This window comes from Artibeus jamaicensis, unplaced genomic scaffold (assembly GCF_021234435.1).
Source record: "Artibeus jamaicensis isolate MK-2021 breed Jamaican fruit bat unplaced genomic scaffold, CSHL_Jam_final contig_793, whole genome shotgun sequence".
Lineage (NCBI taxonomy): Eukaryota > Metazoa > Chordata > Mammalia > Chiroptera > Phyllostomidae > Artibeus > Artibeus jamaicensis.
In genome coordinates, this window is record NW_026521975.1 from 668,606 (window position 1) to 693,891 (window position 25,286).

Here is a 25,286-nt window from a genome sequence, read left to right on the forward strand (position 1 = left end):
ACTGCTTTGAGATAAAATTCACAGACTATATAATTCATCAGTCTGAAGTATACAATTCAGTAGCTTCAGCATATTCAGAATTCTGCAACCATCATCATAATTTATAATTTTAAATTTATTGGCTTTGATAAAAATATGATATAAAATATAGCATGAAATCTGATAATTTTAAAACAATTTGTTCGCTCACTATCAAAATGTAGGGGCAAAACTCTCAAGAAGATATACTCAAATACTAGTTTCCAAAATTATGTTGGCATATCTGCTTTAAAATTTTTTTATATATTTTTATTTCACCCATTCCTTTACACCCCTCCCCTTTGGCAACCATCAGCTGGTACTCTATATCTATGGGTCTGTTTTTGTTTACTCATTTATTTATTTTTTTTAATATTCAGCATACAGGTGAAACCATATAGTATTTGTCTTATTGTCTGATTTTTTTTACCTAGCATAATACCCTCTAGGTTCATCCATGTTGTTGAAAATGACAAGATTTCGTTTTATGGTTAGTAATATTCTATTGTATATATGTACTACCACTTTTTTATCCACTTGTTTATTGATGTAAACAAATATGGGTTATTTCCATATTTTGACTATTGTAAATAATGCTGTAATGAACATAGGGGTGCATCTATCTTTTTGAATTAGAGTTTTGAATTTCTTTGGATAGATAACTAGAATTGGAGTTACTGAGTCATATGGTAGTTCTTTTTTAATTTTTTGAGGAACCCCAAACTGTTTTCCCTAGGGGCAACACTAATTTGCATTCCACCAACACTGTACTTGGGTTCCCTTTTTTTCACATTCTTCTCAGCGCTTGTCATTTGTTGAGTTTTGATGATAATGATTCTGACAGCTGTGAGGTTAGGGTCATTATGGCTTAATTTGCATTTCTCTGATGATTAGTGACATTGAACATCTTTTCATGTTTATTGGCCATCTGCATGTCTTCTTTGGATAACTGTCTATTCAGGCCATCTTCTCATTTTTAAATTAGATTGTTTGTTCTTTTGGTGTTAAGTTGTATGTGTTCTTTATATATTTTTGAGATTAACACCTCATCAGATGTATCATTTCTCCCCTTAAGTAGGTTGTGTTTTTATTTTCTTAATGGTTTTCTTTGCTATGCACAGCTTTTTAGTTTGATGTATAAGGTCTCTCTGGATAAAATTCAGCCATTGTTAATATAAAGAGAACAGTTTGCATGATATGGATGTAACCTGGTAGCCAAAAAGAGTGTACTGGAATGTGCTTGTGTGAATAATGACAACTTCATTGTACTAGTCAGTAGGCACAGTAGATGGTGTTTGAGTGAGCATGTGTACTGTGTGGCCACTGCATTAAAAAGGATGGAGTGAGTACAGCAATGAATCTGCATCAAATTTTGTGTTAAGCTTGAATATTCCTCTGAGGAAACTATTTGGATGACACAGAAGGCCACAGTTATGGGCAACTGGCGACTAACAGCTTCATCACAACAACACACTCGCTTGTGTATCATGTCTCATGCAGAGTTTTTTTGCAAAACGTCAATTATCCAGGTGACTCAGGCCCCTTACAGCCCTAATTTGGCACCCTCTGACTTCTGGCTTTTCCTAAAACTAAAATCATCTTTGAAAGGGAAGAGATTTCAGACCACCAATGAAATTCAGTAAAATATGGATGGGCAGTGGATGGTGACTGGGAGAACTGTGTGAGGTTGGTTCCAAGGTGCATACTTTGAAGGGGACTGAGGTATCATGTTCAATATACAATGTTCTTGTATCTTCTTCAATAAACATCTCTATTTTTCATAGTGCATGGCTGGATATCTTTGGGACAGATCTTGTAGTCCAATTTGTTTTCTTTTGTTATCCTTCATCAAGGAGACATAGCCAAAAAGATATTGCTAAGACTAGTGTCAGAGAGTCTACTGCCTATGTTTTCTCCTAGGAGTTTTGTCGTTTCAGGTCTTACATTCAAGTCTTTAATCCACTTGAATTTATTTTTGTATATGGTGTAAGAAAGTAGTCTAATTGCATTTTTTACATGTATCTGTGAGTTTTCCCAGCACCACTTTATGAAGAGATTGTTCTTACCCCATCCTATATTCACGCCTCCTTTGTCATAGAATAACTGACCACATAGGCATGGGTTTATTTCCGGGTTCTCTGTTACATTGATTTCTATATCTGTTTTATGCCACTACCATAATGGTTTGATTACTGTAGTTTTGCAGTATAGTTTGATATTACCTCAAACTTTCTTTTTTGGTTAAGATTCCTTTGGATATTTGCTAGCTTTTATGGTTCTATATAAATTTTAGGATTACTTGTTCTAGTTCTGAGGAAAATGCCATTGCTATTAATAGAGATGGCATTAAATCTGTATATTGCTTTACATAGTAGTGATATTTTAACAATATTAATCATTCCAATCCATGATCAGGGTATATCCTTCATTTATTTGTACCCTCTTTAATTACTTCCATATCTTATAGTTTTTAGGATTCAGGTCTTTGACCTCTTTGGTTAAATTTATTTCTAAAAATTTTATGTGTTTTGATGCAATTGTAAATCAGACTGTTTTCTTAATTTCTTTCTGATTATTCATTATTGGTATATAGAAATGCAACATATTTCTGTATCTTGGTATTTTTCCCCTTACCACTCCCCCCGTGCCCCACCGATCCCCACCTCCCACCCTTGACTGTATCCCTGTTTGGCTTTGTCCATGTGTCCTTTATATATGTTCCATGACCACCCTTTCACTTTTTTGCCCCATTATCCACCTTCTTCACTCCTCTGTTACTGTTTGTTTTTCATTTCAATGTATCTGTTTATGTTTTGCTTGCTAGTTTTGTTGATTAGTTCTCACTTATAGGTGAGATCATATGGTATTTGTCTTTCACTGCCTGGCTTATTTCACTTAGCATAATGCTCTCCATATCCATCAATGTTACCTGTTGCAAAGGGTAAGAGCTCCTTTCTTTCTGCTATGAAGTATTCCATTGTAAATGCACCAGTTTTTTTTTTTTTATACACTCAATTATGAAAGGCACTTAGGTTGCTTAGAGCACTTGGCTATTGTAAATTGTGCTGCTATAAACATTGGGGTGCATAGGTTCTTTTGGATTGGTGTTTTGAGGTTCTTAGGATATAATCCTAGCAGTGGAATTGCCCTATCAAAAGACAGTTCCATTTTTAGTTTTCTGAGGAAATGTCATACTGTTTTCCACAGTGGCTGCATCAGTCTGCATTCCCACTTACAGTATAGTAGGGTTTCCTTTTCTCCACATCCTCTCCAACACTTGTTTGTTATTTTGTTTATGATGGCCATTCTGACCAGTGTGAAGTGGTATCTATTCTGCTTTTAATTTGTATCTCTCTGATGGCTAGTGATGCTGAGGACCTTTTCATCTATCTCTGGGTCCTCTGTATGTCCTTCTTGGAGGAGTGTCAGTTCAAGTGTTTTGCCCATTTTTTAATTGGGTTGTCTTCCTGGAGTGAAGTCATGTGAGTTCTTTATATATTTTGGAGATCAAATGGTTGTCCGAGGTATCACTGGGAAATACATTTTCCCATATAGTTCGCTCTCTATTCACTTTCATTTGCTGTTTTCTTTAGCCATACAGAAGCTTTTTAACTTGATAAGGTTCCATTTGTTTATTCTTTTCTTATTTCCTTTGCTTTAGGGGATATATCAGTGAAGATGTTGTTGCACAGAATGTCTGAGATTTGCCTGCCGGTGTTTTTTTCAATGACTTGTGGTGTCACAACTTATATTTAAGTCTTTTATCTACTTTGAATTTATTTTGGTGTATGGTGTAAATTTGTGATCAAGTTTCATTTTTTTTTTCATGTACCTGTCCAGATCTCCCACCATTATTTGTTGAAGAGGCTATTTTCACTCTATTTTATGTTTCTGCTCCCGTTGTTGAATATTAATTGACCATAGAGACTTGAGTTTATTTTGGGGCTCTCTATCCTGTTTCACTGGTCTATGTGTCTGCTCTCAAGCCAGTACAAGACTGTTTTGATTACCATGGCCTTGTAATACAGTTTGATGTCAGGTTGGTGATCCCTCCTATTTTGTTCTTCTTTCTCAAAATTGCTGCAGGTATTCAGGGTCATTTATGGTTTTGAAATGTTTGTTCTATGTCTGTGAAATATGTCATTGGTACTTAAATAGGGATTGCACTGAATCTCTAAATTGCTTTGGGTACTATGGACATTTAAATGATGTTAATTCTTCCAATCCATGAGCATGGTATATGCTTCATTTATTTGTGTCTTTCTTAATTTCTGTCTTCAATGTTGTGTAGTCTTCTGAGTACAGGTCTTCTACCTCCTTGGTCAGGTTTATTTATACATACCTTATTTTTCTTTTTGCTGTAGCAAATGGTTCCCCCCCCCCCCAATTTCCGTTTCTGATTTTTCATTGCTGGTGTACAAAAAAGCCTTGATTTCTGTATATTGACTTTGTATCCTGCTATTTTGCCACAATGACTTATTAGGTGGAGTATTTTTTGGTGGAGTCTCTAGGACTTTTTATGTACACTATCATGTCATCTGCACATGATGACAGTTTTGTTTTCTGCTTTCCAATTTGGATGCCTTTTATTTCTTTTTCTTGTCTGATTTCTGTGGCTAGGACTTCCAATACTATGTTGAATAGAAGTGGTGAAAGTGGATATCCCTGCCTTGTTCCTAATCTTAGTGGAAAATCTTTTGTTTTTTTTTCCCGTTGAGTATGATGTTGGCTGTAGGTCTCTCATATACAGCCTTAATTATGTGGAAGAATGCTCCCTCTAATCCCACTTTGCTGAGTGTTTTTATCATAAATGGGTGCTGTATCTTATCAAATACTCTTTCCGCATCTATTGATATGATCATGTGATTCTTGTCTTTCCTTTTGTTTATGTGATGTATTACATTTAGTGATTTGTGAATATTGTACCATTTTTGCGTCCCTGGGATGAATCCCACTTGATCATGGTGTTTGATCTTTTTAATGTATTGCTGGATATGGTTTGTCAATATTTTGTTGAGGATTTTTATGTCTATGTTCATCAGCAACATTGGCCTGAAGTTTTTTTCTTTGTTGTGTTTTTATCTGGTTTTAGGATTAGGATGATGCTTGCTTCATAAAAAAGAGTTTGGGAGTCTTCTGTCTTAGATTTTTTTGAATAGTCTGTGAAGGATAGGGGTCAGCTCTTCTTTAAATGCTTTGTAAAATTCTCCTGTGAAACCATCTGGTCTAGGGTTTTGGTGTGTCGGGAGGTTTTTGATTACTGCTTTGATTTTGTCAGCTCTTACCTGTTCAGATTTTCTGCTTTTTCATTCAGTTTTGGAAGATTACATTTTTGTAGCAATTTGTCCATTTCACCCAGGCTTTCAAATTTCTTGGCATGTAGTTCTCTGTAGTAATTTCTTACAATCCTTTGTATTTCCTTGGTATCAGTTGTAATCTCTCCTCTTTCATGTCCAATTGTGTTTATTTTGGTCCTTTCTCTTTTTTTTTCTTGATGAATCTGCTTAAAGACTTGTCAATTTTGTTTATCTTTCAAAGAATCAACTCCTGGATTTATTCATCCTTAGAACTGTGCTTTTAGTCTGTATGTTGTTTAATTCTGCTCTGATATTGGTTATTGTATCTTCTTAATTTCTTTCTTTGATGTCTTATAATTTTCTGAGTAAAGTCTATACCATCCTTGTTTAAGTATATTCCTAGGGAGTTTTTTTTGCATAAAATTATAAATGGAATTGTTTTCTTAGTGTCCTATTCTTATAGTTCATTATTGGTGTATAGAGATGCAAATTATTTCTGGATATTTATTTCTTTACCTTGCTACTTTACTGAATTAATTTATCAGTTCTAGTAGGTTTTGTTTTTTTTTTTGGTGGTATCTTCATGGTTCTGTATATACAGTATCATGTCATGTATAAATAATGCCAGTTTTACTTCTTTTTCAATTTGAATGGCTTTTTTTATTTTTGCTTGATTGCTGTGGCTAGGACTTCCAGTTCTATGTAAATTAAGAGAGGTGAAAATGGACATCCCTGTCTTGTATCTGATCTTAAGGAAAATGCTTTTAGTTTTTTCCCATTGAGTATAATGTTGAGTGGTAGTTTGTCATATATGGCTTTTATTATGTTCAGGTATAATTTCTCTATTCTCATTTTGCTGAGAGTTTTTAACATAAATGCATGCTGGATTTTTACCAAATCCATTTTCTGCATCTACTGGTATGGTCATGTTGGTCTTATATTTTATTTTGTTTATGTGGTATATCTTGTTAATAGATCTGCAGATATGGTAGTAACCTTGTATCCTGGGATAAATCCCACTTGATTTTGGTGTATGATCTTTTTAATGTATTGCTGGATCTGGTATACCAATATTTTGTTGAGGATTTTAATATCTGTGGTCATTAGGGATATTGCTCTATAATTCTCTTTGTAGAATATTTTTTTGATTTTGAAATTAGGATAGTGATGGCCTCACAAAAATAGTTGGGAATCTTCCCTATTTTGGACTTTTTGAAAGCATTTGAGCAGAATAGGTGTTAGTTCTTTTTTGAATATTTGGTGAAATTCTCCTATGAAGCCATCTGGCCCAGGATGGTAGTTTGCTGGGAGCTTTTTGATTACTGCTTCAATTTTATTAGTTGTAATTGGTTTATTCAAGTTCCCTGATTCTTCCTGATTAAGTTTTGGAAAATTATGTTTTTAGGAATTTATTCATTTTGCTACAGTTATCTCATTTGTTGGCATATAGTTGTTCATAGTGTTTTCTTATAATCCTTTGTATTTCTGTAATGTCAGTTATTACTTCTTCTTAATTTCTGAATTTATTTACTTGGATCCTCTTTCTTCTTTTACTCATGAGTCTGGTTAAAGGCTCATCAATCTTGTTCATCTTTTCAAAGAACCAGCCCTTAGTTTCCTTGATCTTTTGTACTGTTCATTTTAGTCTCTATGCCATTTATTTCTGCTCTAATCATTATTATTTCCTTTTTTCTACTTATTCTTGCTTCATTTGTTGCTCTTCTTGTAGTTCTTTTAGGTTTAGGGTTAGATTGTTTATTTGAGATTTTTCTTGCTTCTTGAATCCTGTAATGCTAAGAACTTTACTCTCAGGACTGCTTTTTCTGTGACCCATAGGCTTTGGGTTGTTGTGTGTTCATATTTATTTGTTTTTAGGTAAGGTTTGACTTATTCCTTGATCTTATTTTTAACCCATTCATTGCTTAATAATATGCTATTTCATGTATGTGAATGTTTTTCAGTTTCTTAAATTGTACTTGGTTTATAGCTTCATTCCATTGTGACCCAAGAAGATGCTTGATATGATTTCAGTCCTCCTGAATTTGTTAGAACTCATTTTACATCTTAACATGTGGTTTACCTTTCAGAATGTTGCATGTGCACTTGAGAGGAATCTATATTCTGCTGCTTTCAGGTGGAATGTTATGTAAATAACAAATCCATCTGATCTAGTGTGCTCTTTAAGGTCATGTGCCCTTGTTGAATTTTTTTATCTGGAAGCTCTATCCAATGACAACAATGAGGGTGTTTAACATCCCTACTATGACTGTATTGCTGTTAATCTCTCCCTGAAAGTCTACCAAGATTTCCCTCTATATTTAGGTTTTTCCTTTACTGGGTACATATATGTTTACAAAGGTCATATCCTCTCATTGGATTGATTCCTTCAGTATTATATAGTGACCTTCTTTGTCTCTTGTTATGGGCTTTGTTTTTCAGTTTAGTTTGTCAGACATAAGTATTGCTACCTCAGTTTTTAAAAATTTCCATTTGTATAGAATATTTTCCTCCATTCCTTCATTTTCAGCCTGTGTAAATCTTTTGTTCTGAGGTGGGTCTCTTGTAGACAGCATGAAAATTGGTCATGTTTTCTTATCAATTCAGTTGCCCTATGTCTTTTGAATACAGCATTTAATCCACTTATATTTAAGATTATTATTGATAGGTACTTATTATGTTTTTCATTTTTTTAAATATTTTATTTATTTATCTTTAGAGGGGAAGGGGGGAAGGAGAGAGGGAGAGGAACATCAATGTATGGTTGCCTTTCGTGCATCCCCTGCTGGGAACTGGCCTGCAGGGAACCAGCCTGCAACCCAAGCATGTGCCCTGACTAGGAATCGAACCGCAATCGTGTGGTTTGCAGCCCTGTGCTCAATCCACTGAGCTACACCAGTCAGGGCATGTTTTTCTTTGTATCTATGTTTCTCTTTCTCTGTCTGTCTGTCTCTCTCCTTTTTCTTCCTTTAACATTTCTTGCAATACTGGTTTGGTGGTAATGAACTCCTTTAACTTTTTTAATAAACCTTTTTTTTTTTTTTGTCTGGGAGATTTCTATTTCACCTTCAATTTTATATGATAGCCTTGCTGGGCAGAGTAATCTTGGTTACATGTCCTGTTTTTTAATTCCTTTAAATATTTCATACCGATCCTTTCTGGCTGAAGTTGTTCTGTTGAGAGATCATATGATAGCTTTATGCAAGCTCCCATGTAGAAGGAAGTCCTATTGACTTCCGGCCATGATGGAGGCATAGTTAGACACACTGTGCCTCCTTATGCAACTAAAAGAATGACAACAATAAATTTAATAAAAAAAACCCAACCAGAACTGCCAGAAAATCAAACTATATGAAAGTCCAACACCCGAGATGTTAAAGAAGAAACATTCACCCAGACTGGTAGGAGGGGTGGAGATCAGTAACCAGGCAGAAAGGACTTGAGGCAAGGTAGTGGCTGTTAGACCAGGTGAGGCAGTGACTAGTGGAGTGGGAAGTCCCACATTTGCATTCAGATAATCTGGGAGAAACAACTGGGGAGTGAGACAAACTGCTCAACCCAGGGTTCCAGTATGGGGAAAATAAAGCCTCAAAACCTCTGAGTGCAAAAACCTGTGAGCATTGAGGCAGCAGGAGAAACTCCCAGTCTCAAAGGACAGTTAGTTGGAGAGACCCACAGGGTTCTAGAAAAAACACAAACCCACTCACCTGGGAATCAGCACCAGAACAGCCCAATTTGCCTGTGGGTAGCACAGGGTGTGACTGAAAGCTAACAGAGAGCTAACAAGTGGCATTGTTCCCTCTCAGGGCCCTACCCCACATATGGCAACACAACACAGTGATGTTGGTTGCCCCATCCTGATGAATACTTAAGGCTCCATCTCTTACTACATAACAGGCATGCAAGACAAAAAAAATGGCCCAAATGAAAGAACAGATCAAAACTCGATAATAAATACAACTAAGTGATGAAGAGATAGCTATCCTATGAGATGCACAGTTTGAAACACTGGTAATCAGGATGCTCACAAAATTGGTTGAGTATGGTTGCAAAATAGAGGGAAAATGTGAAGGCTATGAAAAGTGAAATAAAGGAAAATGTACAGGGAACCAACAACAGCGATGGAGAGGAAACTGGAACTCAAATCAACAATTTGGAACAGAAGGAAGAAATAAACATTCAACCAGAACAGAATGAAGAAACAAGAATTTAAAAAAAAAATGAGGAGAGGCTTAGGAGCCTTCAGGACAACTTTAAAAGTTCCAACATCTGAATAATAGGGGTGCCAGGAGAAGAAGAGGAAGAAAAAGCAAGAAATTGAAATCTTATTTGAAAAAATAATGAAGGAGAAGTTCCCCAATCTGGCAAAGGAAATATATTTACAGGAAGTCCGGGAAGCTCAGAGAGTTCCAAAGGAGTTGGACACAAGGAAGCACACACCAAGCCACATCATAATTACATTACCCAAGATGAAAGATAAGGAGAGAATCCTAAAAGCAGCAAGAGAAAAGGAGACAGTTACCAACAAAGGAGTCCCCATAAGACTATCAGCTGATTTCTGAAAAGAAACCTTGCAGTCAAGAAGGGGTTGGAAAGAAGTATTCCAAGTCATGAAAGCCAAGGACCTACATCCAAGAATACTCTATCCAGCAAAGCTATAATTTAGAATGGAAGGGCAGAGAAAGTGCTTCCCAGATAAGGTCAAGTTAAGAAGTTCATCATCACCAAGTTATTATTATATGATATATTAAAGGGAATTATCTAAGAACAAGAAGATCAAAACTATGAACAGTAAAATGACAATAAACTCACAACTATCAACAACTGAACCTAAAAAACAAACAAACAAAAAAAACCCAAAATAAACCAAGCAAACTAGAACAGGAACAGAATCACAGAAATGGGGATCACACAGGGGGTTGTCAGAGCGGGAGGAGGAAGGAGTATAGGTATAGGGAATAAGTAGCATAAATGGTAGGTAGAAAATAGACAGAGTGAGGTTAACAATGGTATAGGAAATGTAGTAGCCAAAGAACTTATATATATGATCCATGGGTATGAACTAAAGAGGGAAAATGTGGGTAGGAGGGGTATGCAGGGAGGAGGAGGATAAAGGGGCAGAAATGGGACAAATGTAATAGCATAATCAATAAAATATATTTTAAAAAGAAAACTACCTTTCTCTTGCAGGCTTTAAGACTCTCTTTTTGCCTTAACCTTGTTATTTTAATTATGACATATCTTGGTGTGTGTCTTTTTGGGTTCATCTTAACTGGCACCATGTGTGCTTCTTGAACTTGTGTGATGTTTTCCTTCACCAGGTTAGCAAAGTTTTCTGCCATTATTTCTTCAAACAGGTTCTCTATTCCTTGTTCATTATCTTCTCCTTATGGTATCCCTCTGATGAAGAAGTTGTTACACTTGATGTTTTCCCAGAGATCCTTTAGACCAGGGGTGTCAAACTCATTTTCACCAGGGGCCACATCAGCCTTGTGATTGCCTTAAAAGGGCCAAATGTAGAGCTCCTTGCCCCTAGTTAAGGAGTAGCTAAATTTATACAGTTTTAAAATTATATTCAGCCCTTTGAAGGCAACTGCAAGGCGCTGTGGCCCTGGTGAAAGTGAGTTTGACACCCCTGCCTTAGGCTTTTCTCATTTCTCTTAATTCTCTTTCTTTTTGATGCTCTCCTTGGGTGGTTACTGTTATCTTGTCCTCTAATTCTATGATTTGATCCTGTGCTTCATCTAACCTGCTGTTGATTCCTTCTAGTGTATTCTTCATTTCAGATATTGTAGTCTTCATTTCTGACTGGTTCTTTTTTATGGTTTCTATGCCGTTTTTAATGCTTACTATCTCTTTGTTTAAGTTCTCAATGAGATCATCCATTCCTCCTCTAAGATCCTTGAGCATTCTTATAACTATTATTTTAATCTTTGCATCTGGTACTTTGGTTGCTTCCATTTCATCCATTTTATTTAATTATTTTTCTGAGGATTTCTCTTGTTATTTTGCTTGTGGCATTTTTCTTCGTCTCCCATGTTTTGTGTCTGTGTATTAGTTAGATCTGCTATGACTCCCACACTTGTTATGATGGTTTTATGACTGATGCCTTGTTGGCTCACTGGCACAATTGTCCAGATCACCTGAGCTCCATATTCCAGGAATGTTCTTTCTGGGTTATATACACCTCCTGTTGTAGTTGAGGCTTGAATGCTGTTGGTCCATTCGTTAACTCGTTGGTGGAGTTAACCCTTCAGACTGAGTGTCTATAAGGGTAAACTTTGATCACTGTGTATGAGATGCTGTGCAGAGGCTACCTACTGAGGTGGGGTTGTTCCCAGAAAGATCTGGTACCTGCTGGAATCCGTCTTTGGGTATGCCATGTGTGTGGCTAGTTGGGTCAAGCTCTGGCATGCTTTGAAGCACACCATTTGTTGTGTTAGTTCTGAGTCCACTTGGGTGGGGTTCAAGTACAAATTGCTGTCAGATGTGTGTAACTGGTCTTGGGCTACCTGTTTGTAGGTACCATGCTGTTCACTGCTCTTGTCTGTGTCTACTTTATCTAAGTATGTGTTAGAGGGGACAATCTGTGTAAGTTGGTCTGCTTCTTCCAGCTTAGAGTTGGGGGCAGATCTGTAAAAAGACTGAGGCCCCCTGAGGTCCACCTCCACCTGTCAGCTGCTGCATTTCCCCCTGAGGTTGCCTGGTCATCCTCCAGGGCCTTCTGGAGAGAGACTGTAGCATGATTCTAGGCCAGCTGAGATAGGGCCAGTGGGTCCTCTACTTGGGGATCATGTAGTCAGGTACTGTAAGAGGGAAAAGTATCCCCAGCTTCAAAGTCAAATTTCTCAGTCTCTGCCAGAGTCTCCAACTCTAGTTTCCCCTGGGAGGTTTGTTACAGGTTCAGGTTGGATACAGATAGTTGTCCCCTTTGCAGGAGCAAACTCAGTTTCCCTGGGCTCAGGGAGATAGATCAATAGAGTCTCCCACTGGGGATGATGCTAGCTCATCCCACGGGAGGGGGCTAAGCACTTCATCATGGTCTCAGACAATAGCCCCCAAGGATCGCACACTTTGCCCCCACTCTGAGCTGCTGTCCTTCCCTTCCCCTAGTAGAATTATGCCCACAGCAGGTATCCAGAACTTGGCAGGGTTGATCCAAATATCTCCTGCTGGGGGTTGTACCCATAAGCCTGTAGTGGGGGGTGGGTGCTTCTTCTCCTTCCTAGACTAGCACAGGCTGAACTTGCAGGGGAGCTTTTGTTTGCCTCCCTGCAATGTAGCCACGAAGCCCAGCACTTGCTCACCTGGCTCTCAGACAGAAGGCTCTCTGGAAGACACAGTCCGAACTTCCCAGCTCTGTGCAGCTCCCTAGTCCCCCCACACTGCCAAACAAAGCAGGATGGGGTTGAAGGTGAGCTGTACACGGCACTTCCATCTCTCTATGCAGGTGGTCTCCAACCACAAAAGTACCAGTTCCATGCAGGCTTAGAACCCAGCAGGATGGGGCCAAAAGTCCCAGCCCTGTGCTGCTCTCCTGAGACACTGAACTTTGTTTGTTGTAGTTTGAAGTTTTTGTATTCCACTGTCAAGTCTGGTGAGCACCCTTAGGACTATTTCTTTGAATTCTTTATCAAGCAAATGACTTACCTCTATCTCCTTAGGGATTTTCCCTTGTTTCTTCATTAGGGAGTTATTCTTCTGTTTTTTTTTTCCTGTATTTTGTTTGACTTTCCATGTTATTCATGTGAATTTGACAAGATAGCTATCCCAGTCTTGAAAAAGTGGCTTTGTGTAGAAGTTACCTATGTATAGGTTGTGTGTGCTGGGTTATTTTGGAAGGCCAGCTGGAGTTGAGCCAGTGCCTATGTTATTAGGCTACTAAGCTAGAGCATCTCAGGCAAGGAGGCCAGGTGTGTGTAGTAATGCTTTGTTGATCTTTTCCTCTTTGTTTGAAGCCAAAATGGGCTCAGGAGATGTGTCTAGGAATGCACTGTGGCAATCTTGCAGGTACCTGGGCAGAACTCCTGCTTGCCCAGTGGAGGTAAAGGAGCTCACCAGCACCTCCAACCATGGAGAAATTTCTGCAGTTCCTTGAGAGCTCCTGTGGCTCCCTAGCCTTCCTTGTATGATCTCTCATTTCTTGTACAGGAAGTTGTCTTGCGTAGAAGTCAAGTCTGTGTAGGCTGTGTGCCTGGTAGTTTTGGCAGGCTGTTTGGAACTGGGCTGGGGTTTATGGCACCTAGAATGCTAGCCTGTCAGGCTAGATTGGTTCTGGGCAGAGTCCAGGTATGGGTCATGATGCCCTGTTGTTCCTGCTTGCTCTTTTTGTTCAGAGTGAAATGGACTCTAAGCAGTGTGTCTGGGAACATGCTATAATCTTGCAGGTAGATCAAGTTACCCCAATAGAGCTCCCGCCTGCCCAGTGAAGGTGGAGGGGGAGGTAAATAATGGTGCTAATCAGAACCTCTGATCCTGGAAAGTTCCTGCAGATCCCAGAGAGCTCCCATGGTTTTCCAGTCTTTTCTATGTGGTTTCTTTCTCTCATTTGTTTTCATGAGCTGTTTTCAATCAGCTCTCAGTTGATTCTTAGGGATAACTGCTCTCTATATAGGTGTACGAGTATATTTCAGTGAGTTTGTGGGAGTGCGTGATTTCATCATTGTCCTACACTGCTGCCATCTTGGACCTTTTGTTGGGGTATACACTAAAGCGTATCAACATTTTAGGGATGACAAATTACCAGAAACAACATCAGTACTTTAAACATGTAAGTTCTGAAATTTGATGTTTCTGGCATGGTAACAGCAGAGATCTAAGAAGTTATATAAAATACATAGATATTACTTCTGTAGTGATTTATTTCCAACCACAACAAAATAACTATTAGGCATGCATTTCCTTTAAGCATGTCTGAAAGAGATAGTACAATTACCTGCATTCCCTGATTTGACGCAGAGCCTTGCTAAGTTCGTTGTTCTTCAGGCAATCCAGCATGGACTGGATGGCTGCTTCAGTGGATGTGAAGGTTGGCTCAGACCATGAACCCTCTATATAAAGAGGGTCAGCTGCAATGGCTGTAGTGGCCTCCTTCAGATTTTTCTTTAAGTCACTCAGTTCCCTGGACATATTTAGCAGCTGTTAAAAAAATTATTTTACTCTAGTTAAAGACTGGACTTTACATCCTCAAAGGAAAACAAATGATTATATGTGGTATGATTAAGCAGAAGCTTAATACCTTGGTAAACTAACATAGGACAAATGAAACAGGATTGCATGCTATGTGTAGGTGGTTACTGGATTGTACTGACATAATTTTGTGTCAACAGCTTGGAAGTGCTTCTTATAGAAAGAAGATGAAGACTTCCTTTAAAGTGTCTTATATGTAAGTAGAAGGGCATAGTTAGAGGTAAAATGCACACGAGAACAGGCTTGCGAGTTGGATAGAGCTGGATTTAAATGCCAATTCTACAATGTATGGTTGGACCACAGTCAACTAGACTTTTATGTGTCTTAGTTTTCTTATCTGTGGGACTGAAGATACCACAGGGTAATTTTGAAGATGAATGAGATAGTGTACATAAAATAATAGTAATTTTGTCATATAATGCTCAATAAATGTAATCATTAACATGGACTCTGAAAAATAACATTTTCTCACTATTTCTATGCTGTGGAAAGAGAGTAAAGACATAATTTTAAGGAAGAGGAGAAAAATGTCAATGTAATATTAGTGTTCATGTTACATTGCTAAAAAGATTTTCCTTCAAAATTACTGAAACCAAAAGATCCAGGATGTAAAACTGTCGTAAGAGAGAACCTAAAATGTACTGTGGAAGAAATTTGACCTCAAGAGCATTTAAAAAAACTGACATGAATTTATACATGGTTTCCTTTGTATTACAAATCGATGATGCTTGTTTTCCTTGCAGAATTGATTTATCCAACATGTTAATGCCCAGTTTGCTAATTTTATTAGCAATAGAACAAAAGCCCTCAGGAATATTTGTTTCCATACAGATGCTTGTTAAATTCAAATACACACTCCAGAGCTAGGTTTAAATTTTACTGAGGTAATGATTTTAAATAAGATATTAGAGTGCCTTATGTACATGAGTTTTTATGGTTGAAAGTGAATTTCTTTTTAATTATTTTAAATCTAGGAAAGTTTTAAATAAAGAAGAAATACACTTTAAATTTACAAGATTTTAAACAATTATATATATATATATATATACATACACACAATAAGATATGTAACAAAATTTACCTTTCAAAATGAAACTTTAATTGCCTTTTTAATATGGCAAAGGATGTGTGGGTTGGACTTGTATGTCCTCTATTTTGAGCCCACATAGATTCTAAGGATTCTGTTAATGCTCGCTAGAAAAGTAAAAAGAGTAAACTTTATCTTGACAGCATGGCAAATAACGTATCAACTGCCCCTGTTTTATCTGATCATTTGTAATTCTGTGGAGGAAAACTGGTTTTAGAAAAGCTCTTTATAAACAAAGATGTCTGGCTTATGACTCCCTTGAAATTAGCATTTGAGAGCTTAATAAAGAACTATACCATCCTTTTCTTTTTTTCCAAGTGAGTGATAAATATGGTGTTCCATCCTCACCCCAATGCTCTTGGTAGGATGGTTTCCTGGATTTGCACTGAAGACTACCATATCCACGCCTTTGGTTCAGTTCTCTCCTCTGACCTCTGATCTCTTCTAGATCCTTGTCTTTTACTGTCTGTAAGATGTCATTACCCTGGGCTGGTCTAGTGGGCAGACTCAGTTATTGACTAGCAGGCAGAAGGCTTGGCTGGTTGGATGTATAATTGCCTTAGTCCTTCTTTTATATCCCTGTCTCACTTGTGGCACTCACTGCTAATTTCTTAGTTCATCTGAGATAGAATCTGAGCATCACACTCTTTCCTGTCCTTCACCCCTCCCCGCAGTCAGGTTCATTGACCTTTTGCCTAACACATCTCTTATATTTCCTTCCTTCTCTTCATACCTAACACTTCTGTCCTAGTTCAAACTCTCATCTCTTGTCTGAGCTATTTTATCAGTCTTGTAAGTGGTCTCCCTGTCTCCAGTCTAATTGCAATCAAATCCATCTCATATCTCTGCCATAAGCTCTAACCAAAACACTCTCAGGCATAGTATTTTTCATGATCTTCCCTTACCCATTTCTTCTGCTTGCTCCATCACTCCTTTTTTGTTTGCACATTATATTCTATCAACAGTAAATGGCTTGTAGTTCCTTTCCCTTTCTCACCACCACATTTATGCCCTACGCTTTTTCCTACTGGAACACTCTTTCCTAGCCCCCACTTTCTCTAACTGACTCATTGTTGAAAAATTGGCTAAGATGTGATTTCCTCCAAAAAGTGATTCTATTTCAACCTTCTCACCTCCAGATGACCTAGGCGTCAGTCCTCTGGGCTTCCATAATAACCTCTTCACATCCCCACATATCACCTACTATGCTGCAGTACTATTTCTTTACTTCTAGGGAAATTTTGGCTCACTTGGAATTGATGTTTCAATTAATTTACTTTTCACATTAAAAAATATCAAAGTGTAACAATGTTAAGCAGGGAAATAGAAGAGAATCAAGTATCATATAGATATGATATCTTACCTCAGTGTAAGAGCAAGTACAAAAAACTAAACATGAAAGTAAAAACATAACACAAGGACCCAGGGCCAGGAATAGGGTGAGCCAAGTGAGGCTTCTGGCACAGCACTGAGGGAGGGGCTTACCCTTGAGTTCTTCAGTTTTGTGCCTAGCCTGTTGCTTGCCTCACCCTTGTCCTGGTGCTGCCAAATGAGAACAGAAATACAAGATACATTTAAGACATATTCTAAAGCAAAATAATTGTGTGGAAATAAAATCACTTGTACAGTTGCAGACGGAAGGAAAGGATTGATTGTTGTGGCAGCACTCAGGATGGGAAGCACAGGGCTTTACCTCAGGCATGGAGCTGGCTTCATGCACCTGACCAATGAGCTTGCAGTAGGACTGGAAGAGCAACAGCAGCTGGAAGTGCAGCTTGTATAGCCTCTGACACAGCTCCAGTTGCTGCAGAGAGAATTGGTGCGGGCAGAGATCAATGAGTTAAGCACAGTGTTTGCATAACAAGCAAAATCTTGGTTGTCCCACAACTAGCTGTTATTATTCCCCATAAGACAGAACAATAAATCAGTAAATATCAGTGAGAAGTTGACAATATAACAATGAAAGATGACTAATTAGTGAGGTGTAGTAGCTGTAAAGGGACTGAGTGACTTGCCAGAGTTCCATTATATTTGCCATTACATATCTACAAATTATGGCTATTGTTGTCTTAATTTTTATAAGCTATAAATTATTTTTAAAAAGAAGAAATTTCAAAAACTACATTTGAAAGGTAAAACATTAAGTCATTCTGTTAAGTTTATAAATTCAGCAGATACCTGGGAGATTAACCATGTGACAATTCTGGCTGCATTTTGGGCACAGATACCCATCCTGAAGTCTGTCTAAACACCCTAAGGTACTGTGTCAACTTTACTTATGATGCTTCTATTTAGTGGTCAATAAATGTTTGTTGAATTAAGGAGATATAAAAAGCAGCCAAAATGTGCTGACCAAAAAAGACAAATGACAAAAACATTAAAAACTAAATATAGAAAGAACATAAACAAGTGATCATACAAATGGCCCATAAGCCCTATGGATACCTCTGGAATTTAAAATGTTTTAATTATATGGCTTATGTATCCTATGAGAGAAAAAGAATTATGAGTAACTCTAACACCAATGACGATACTGCTCTTTGAGCTATATCTGCTCATAACAGCCCCTAAACATTGCCTGTTTTTAATTCTAAGAATGGGTTAGATCCTAGGTAGTGGATGGGATTCTGTGTAAAAAAAAAGAGTAACCTTCATTAGGTAGAATTGCATGGCTGAGCAGTAACCAGTGAAAGTGGTTAAATATGTGGCTCAAACTACGTTTTGCTGTTTAGTTTTGAGTGTGCTTGCATGAAGATAACTAGGGCCTTTCTTTTGCTAGTGGAGTTAAGAAAAACTCAGCTCTGTTTTGAGAGCTGCTGTGATGACTTAAAACTGTTCCCCAAATCAGTTCAAGGAGATAAGTTACAAGAATTTAAATTTAGGAAGAATATTCTGTATTATTAACAGACTTTTGATCCTGATTTATAAAAGTTTCTAAAGTTCACTTAAAACTATGCTGAATAAAGTTTTCTTTCTTCTCTTACCATTCCTCTGGCCCTTAGGGGAAAATTTTTACTTAAATTTATCTGATCTCTGAATGCTGGAAACCAGCCTAAGATTAAAGAAGTAGCTACACTCACCCCAAAGTAGATCTTTGGTTGTCTCAGTAAAACATCTTATTTTAAACTTTTTAAAATGGAAAATCTTTTAAAATGTGGTATAAAAGATAACTGCTAGAGAGTTGCAGATAAATAAAAAGTATTAAAAAATAATGCTACCTTTGCAATTTAAGATGAAACCTATCTATGAAAACTCTGACTTTCCTAAGGGTCAGATAATGGTAGTTGTAACTCAAAATATTCCATGGATAGTATGAGAGTTCATAGCAACGTTGAGTAGAAAAAAGTAAGTTTCTACTTTTGGGACAAAAGCAGCTCAGAATGCTACTAACAGACTGGCATATATCAGTCTACCAAATAAAATAAAATGGAAGGAAAAAGGGGAAACATGCTAAGAGATATAATAGTAACAGTGAAAATAAGATTTGTTATGGGTCCATGCCTCAAATGGGCAGAGAGTATGAAAGAAAGTTAACTTACTGCCAGAGATTCCATTTGCTACACAGCAAGCATGGCACAGGAGACAGGAAAGGAAAGAGAGCACAGGGTCAGTGTCTGCATGCACAGAAAGCACGGCCCTCTTCCGCCAGCAGAACCAGCAGCAGTATTAGCATTGCTTGCCCAGACTTGCTAAATAGCTGCAAATGTGGTACCCATTCGACATGCACAGCGGCCCAGTTAAAAACAAGCTCTAGTGAGAAACATCGAAAAATATAATTTGTAATTTTTTAGATTCTGTGGTTAGTTGGTATAGATTTTGTTAGTCTTGGATACCAGAGGTCGAAACTTTTATTGCTTCATGATTTCAGTATTTAAATGTGAATGATATGTGGACATGGAACTGTGAGATCAGCTGAGTCATGTGAGTGAACTATAGCCCCGAACAAATTAGACATTGCTAAATGCTAAGGCAGAGTCATGTGTTTGGCTTCATACTTACTAAATTATGACTATCAATTAACATAAAATAGAATTAACAATCTAAGTGGCATTTCCTTTAGTCAGATTGCCCTCTATGTCGAGAATATTTTTTAGTACTGCTAGATATTGTCATTTCAAAGTGCTAAACATTGTCTGTATACTTCCCAAACAAGTGTGAGATACAGTAATTTTCTTGCATTTCATTTGATATATATTGGCCAGTAGACAAAAGTAACATAAAGCTTGTAGTTAGTCTAGATTAATATAAACTTTGACTGGGCTATGTTCAGCTATGGCTACCATTTTTTGGTGTCACCATATCATAACTGTAGAATTGGTTTGGGAGAAGTTTGGGTATGTGGAAAGAGATAACTGTAACCTGACATGATATTAAATAAATCAATTAAATAAATCATTCTTTATTATGGGTCTATTTGAGGACCTCACTTAGTTTCCAATTCTTGACAACAAAAACCTCTTATATTAAAGCTCTTTCCCAAAAAATTCTCTGAGTTATCAGTTTAATGTATTGTACTTAATATAAAGTATGGTGCACAAAAAATAGAATGATCATATTATTTATTACTGTCTTCAAACAAAGAGCACTACCACCGCCAATCCCTCCCACAGCCCCTGTCTTCCAAGGGTCTCTTCTTGCTTCACATGTTCCACGGGTTTGGCACATTGATGACTGTTGTGTTTCTTAAGTTGTTTTATTTTGGGGGCCCTGGCCATGAATATCTTTCAAACTTTGAAAGATAAATACCTTTATCTTGTGATATAGATTATACAACCTAAAGTGTTTATTATTTAGAGAACACTTTTTGCCTGAAAGTTTTTAGAGCCAAATTTTATGTACTTACATACATCATTCCAAAAAGAGTACGGGGCCAGAGTCTTAAGTGTATACACACAGAATTTCCACTATAGAGGCTTTTTAGAAAATGTCAAATTTGATCAAAATGTTTAGAATGTAATTTCGCACATAACTGCTTCTTCCATGGAATTTACTTTTGAGAAGTGTGGAATGAAGCAAGGGCTAAGTAAATTACATGGTCTTGTGTGAAGAGAATGCTCTTTTTTTTACTGTTTTCTAAAGCAAAGTTGTAATGCAAGAAGATCATCACATCAGGTAAAGCAAATTCTCTGTTCAATAAAGGCCAAGACACCTTTTTTGACTCCTGCTTGATGCTAAGGAATTTCATCATCAATGAATTCCTCCCACTCAGTTTTTAGTGATGTCAAACTATTTCTTGGGAGGTAGCCACCTTGAGGGACACCAGTTTTCAGTGTCCTCCTTTTTCTTTTTCTAAGTATATTTTATTAATTAGGCTATTATCGTTGTCCCAATTTTCCCCCCTTTGCTTCCCTCCTCACAGTATCCCGCTTCCCTCCATAATACGCCCCTTAGTTCATGTCATGGGTTGTACATATAGGTTCTTTGGCTGCTCTACTTCCTCTACTATTCTTAACATCCTGGTGTCTATTTTGTAACTACCAATTATGCTTCTTAATTCCTGTACCTTTTCCACCATTCTGCCCCTGCCCCCTCCCCACTGATAACTCTCCGTGGGATCTCTATTTCTATGATTCTGTTCCTGTTCTAGTTGTTTGCTTATTTTGTTTTTATTTTTTAGATTCAATTGTCAATAGTGGTGAGTTTCTTGTCATTTTACTCTTCATAGTTTTGATCTTCTCTTTTCAAAAATAGTCCCTTTAATATTTCATACAATAAGGGCTTGGTGATGAGGAATTCCTTTAGCTTTACTTTGTCTGGGAAGCACTTTATCTGCCCTTCAATCCAACACCTCCTCCACATACAGTGCCACTAAATGGTGAAGTGGGTTGCCCTACCCTGGCAAATACCTAAGGCTCAGCACCTTAAAATGTTAACAGGCACACCAACCAAGTCAAAGCAGCTCCATGTAATACATAGAAATAAACACAGGGAGGCAGTCAAACTATGGAGAATAAATATGGCCCAAATGTGAAAGAACAGATCAAAACTCCCAAAAAATACTAAGCAAAATGGAGATAGCCAACCTATCAGGTGTAGAGTTCAAAATACTGATGATAAGGATACTCAGAGAATTTGTTGAGTATGGCAAATGCATAAGGGAAGAAATGAAGGCTCTGCTAAGTGAAATAAAGAAAGATCCACAGGAAACCAACAGTGAAGGGAAGGAAGCCGGGATTTAAATCAATGTCCTTCTTAAACTTTTCTTTTTAGGTAAGCCAGTTCAAGCTGCCTTGACATTTATTATCTCAGAATCCTTTTCTAGGCCAGAGGCTGAAACCTAGTTTTCATTTAGAGCCTCAAAAAGGTAGTGAAAATGCCTTTCTAGGGGGACATTTTATGAAAAGTGATAAAAATGTCCCCCACCCTGTGCTAATGTTTTCTTAGATATTTTTTTAAAAAACCCTTTAGAAGTCTTGTTTATAAATGTATCTATGTGATTCAAGGTTCTTGTGAAAATGTGGGAGGGTCACTGTTTTATTTGGTCTAAGTAATTTTCCTGCAAGCCCTGCTGTTGCTCCAGTCCCATAGCTTATAAATTAAGCTATAGCTTAATTTATAAATTGGATTAAGAGGAATGTTTTCTCAACATAAGAAAGAAAGATCAAGAAACCAAGATGCTGAGACCTGATTACAGATATGGTAGCTTAAAAGCCCAGAGGAATCTATTTCTTATTCATTAACAGTAGCATAAGCATTGTTCTCTGGATTCTGCTCTGAAATGAGTTCTATGCTTATGACATATGTAAAAAATCTGAGAAGTTTTCAACATGACAGATAATGAGCCACAGTATACTGTATCAGCTATTATTTTTATCCCATTTCATCTCTGAAAGTCACTAGTTAAAACTAAACAGAATAAAATTTAGATAATTTAGTTAATTGTTGAAGTCTTTCTACTTGGTAATACATAGCTGCACCTAGTTTCCCAATCAGGTATGAACAATATGCACCTGTTGCTAATATCACATGGGTCTGGCACATTGATGATTATTTTATTATGTTTGATGAGTACTTTTTTGGATCTTGGCCATGAATATTTTTCAAAGCTTTGAAAGATAAATACCTTTAAGCCTATGATACAGATTGCACAGCCTGAGGTATCTATTATTTTCAAGAAAACATTGACTGCAGCATACATTTCCTTAGTCAATATTGGGAAGAAGATTCTGTATATAATAAAGTGATTGACTACACTGAAAGGATGATGTCTAACAGATTACAGTTTAACTGCAGAGATGTCTTGTTCAATTTACCTTGTTCTGTCTGTATAAGAATAGAGGCTGCCAGCTTCTCATTCATGGGTTGATTATGTAGAAAAAGAAAATACATGAGAGCCTTAGTATTCAAGACCATTATAATTGCAATGGTGGTTTGAATATAACATAAAATGTAGTAGGGGCTAAATGTCAATTATTGTACTTGACTCCAAAGAGTCACATGTTTAAGTAGTGCTCAGAAATATCTGTTGAATCCTGAGTGTGTCAGCTAAAATCTGGTATGATGAATGAAGTGGAAACATCTCCTGCTCTCCTAGGTCCAGCTTTGCAGAACTAGGACATGAGCTGTGTTGACTAGTTGTGGGACTGAGGCTGTTGCCTGGAGAATCCAGAAATGAGTTCTTTGCTCTGAGCCACATTTCTGTTAATTTAAATTATGTAGTAGTAGTGACTCCAGCATGAACTCCACAGGAGATAGGTTAAGAGAAACCCAAGTACTTAAATAGAAGTCAGTTTTTAGTTGTGAAGAGATATCTCTCTCCTCGATATTCTCAGGCTGAAGAAGTACTGGTAATGTCTACCAATGACTGTGGCTCCTCTCATGAGACACATGCCTTGTTGTATGTTCTTTTGAGTGTGTGTGGTGTCTTATTCTAGAAGAATTAGTACTGTGATCACTAACAATCATTTACTAATCACACCTATTTTTTTTAAAGCTTTCCCTTTAAAGTATTTTAAGTATTTTTTTACATACTTCCTGAGGAGGGTCCAAGATGGTGGCATAGGAGAATGCTAATCTCCTCCCCTTCCAAGTACATATCAAATTTATGTGTATATTTAGAGGAATTCCTCCTGATAGGTAACTAAGGGCCAACTGAACAGCTTGTGCACAAGATGACAAGAGAAAGAGAGTGAGATAGAGGCTGAGACTGAATAGAGAAGGTTGGAGATCTGTGAGAGTTCTCTGGGAGCCAAGGGTCTCGCTAGGACTGGACTTCTCTCTTGTTCCTTAGCTAACCTGCAGGGCTGTTGTTGCATTTGCCAAATACCACTCCTGGAGCTACCTAGAGTACAAAGAGGAAAGCGCCATAGTATGGATGAATGGGCTCACTCTAGCTGGTTATTGATCCAGCAGGTACAGCATGGTTCTGCAACATGGAGAGAGTGTAGCACTAGCAGCACTTGTATGCAGGGCTGGCCAGTGCTGCATGTACACATGGAGTTGCACCATCCAGAGAAAGTGAAGACCTAGTGGTATGCTTCTGTGAGTACATATCTGGAAGCCCTACCCAGATCAAAAGGCCAAAGAATAATACACACATCAGGTTGACCCACCCCAACTTCATTCTAGCCATGGACGGCCAGGACACAGGGAGCTACTGCACATATGTGTATACCAGGTTCTTTTTCAGAGAATCCACTACTTCTGGACAGACATGACATGTGTCAAACCAGAATACAATCAGCCTGCCAAAATTATCTAACACACAGTCTTCACAGAAGCCACTTTTTCAAGATTGGGAGAGATGGTTATTTCACCTAACTTACAGGAACAAACATAGAATGTCAAACAAAGTAGGGAGACAGAAGAATATGCCCCAATTGAAGGAACACAAAGCCATGGAAGAAAAAATCTAATAAAATGGAGTTAAGTAATTTGCCTATAAAAAATTCAAAGAAATGGTCATAAGGATGCTCAACAAACTTCAGAGTGGGATACAAGAACTCAGAGAACTTCAAAAAAGAGATAAAAATATAATAAAGAACCAAGCAGAGAGGAAAAAATAATCATTTAAATAAAAATACATTAGAAGGAATCAACAGCAGATTAATACAGAACAGACTAGCAACCTATAGACAGAGTAGTAAATATCACCCAACAAGAACAGCTAAATTAAAACAACAATTTAAAAAATGAAGATGGTATTAGTGACCTATGGAACAATGTCAAATGGTCTAACATTTGCATTAGAGGGATTATAGAAGGTGAAGAGAGAGCACAGAAAGTATATTTGAAGAAATAATAACTGAAAACTTTCCTAACTCAGGGAAGGAAACAGATGTCCAATAAGCAAAGAGAGTTCTAAACAATGTGAACCCAAAGAGGCCCACACCAAAGTATTTTGTAATTAAAATGGCAAAAGTTAGGGATAAAGAGACAATATTGAGGGAAGCAATAAGAAAACAAGTGACACTCGCATATAGAAAGAAAACCTATAAAGCTATCAGCTGAGTTCTCAGCAGCAACTTTAAAAGCCAGAAGGGAGTGGTAAGACAACTTTAAAGTGCTGAGAGAAAGGGACCTACAACCTGGAATAATTTACCCAGCAAGTTTATCATTCCGAATTCAAGGAGAGATAAAAGAGTTTCTAGGGCAAGCAAAAACTAAAGCTGTTCATCAACACTAAACTGGATTTCCAAGAAATATTAAGGGGTCTTATTTATGCAGAATAGAAGAGGCCATAACCAGAAATAATAAAA

The 25,286-nt window shown here is 37.4% G+C and overlaps 1 protein-coding gene across 11 annotated transcripts in view; it reads right to left on the reverse strand.

Moving 5' to 3' along the window:
* Positions 1-25,286, reverse strand: part of FRY (FRY microtubule binding protein) — a 540,321-nt gene that overhangs the window by 2,070 nt on the left and 512,965 nt on the right. For 5 of the 11 annotated variants that reach the window (XM_053672872.1, XM_053672871.1, XM_053672877.1 and 2 more), the window contains 4 exons: positions 19,128-19,145; positions 17,282-17,392; positions 17,074-17,130; positions 14,248-14,450 (listed from right to left, as the gene is read on the reverse strand). In XM_053672872.1, coding sequence (XP_053528847.1) covers positions 14,248-14,450; positions 17,074-17,130; positions 17,282-17,392; positions 19,128-19,145 — 389 coding nt within the window. Of the gene's footprint in view, positions 1-14,247; positions 14,451-17,073; positions 17,131-17,281; positions 17,393-19,127; positions 19,146-25,286 lie in introns of those variants that run through there. The other 6 variants (XM_053672875.1, XM_053672879.1, XM_053672873.1 and 3 more) reach the window with 5 other exon arrangements.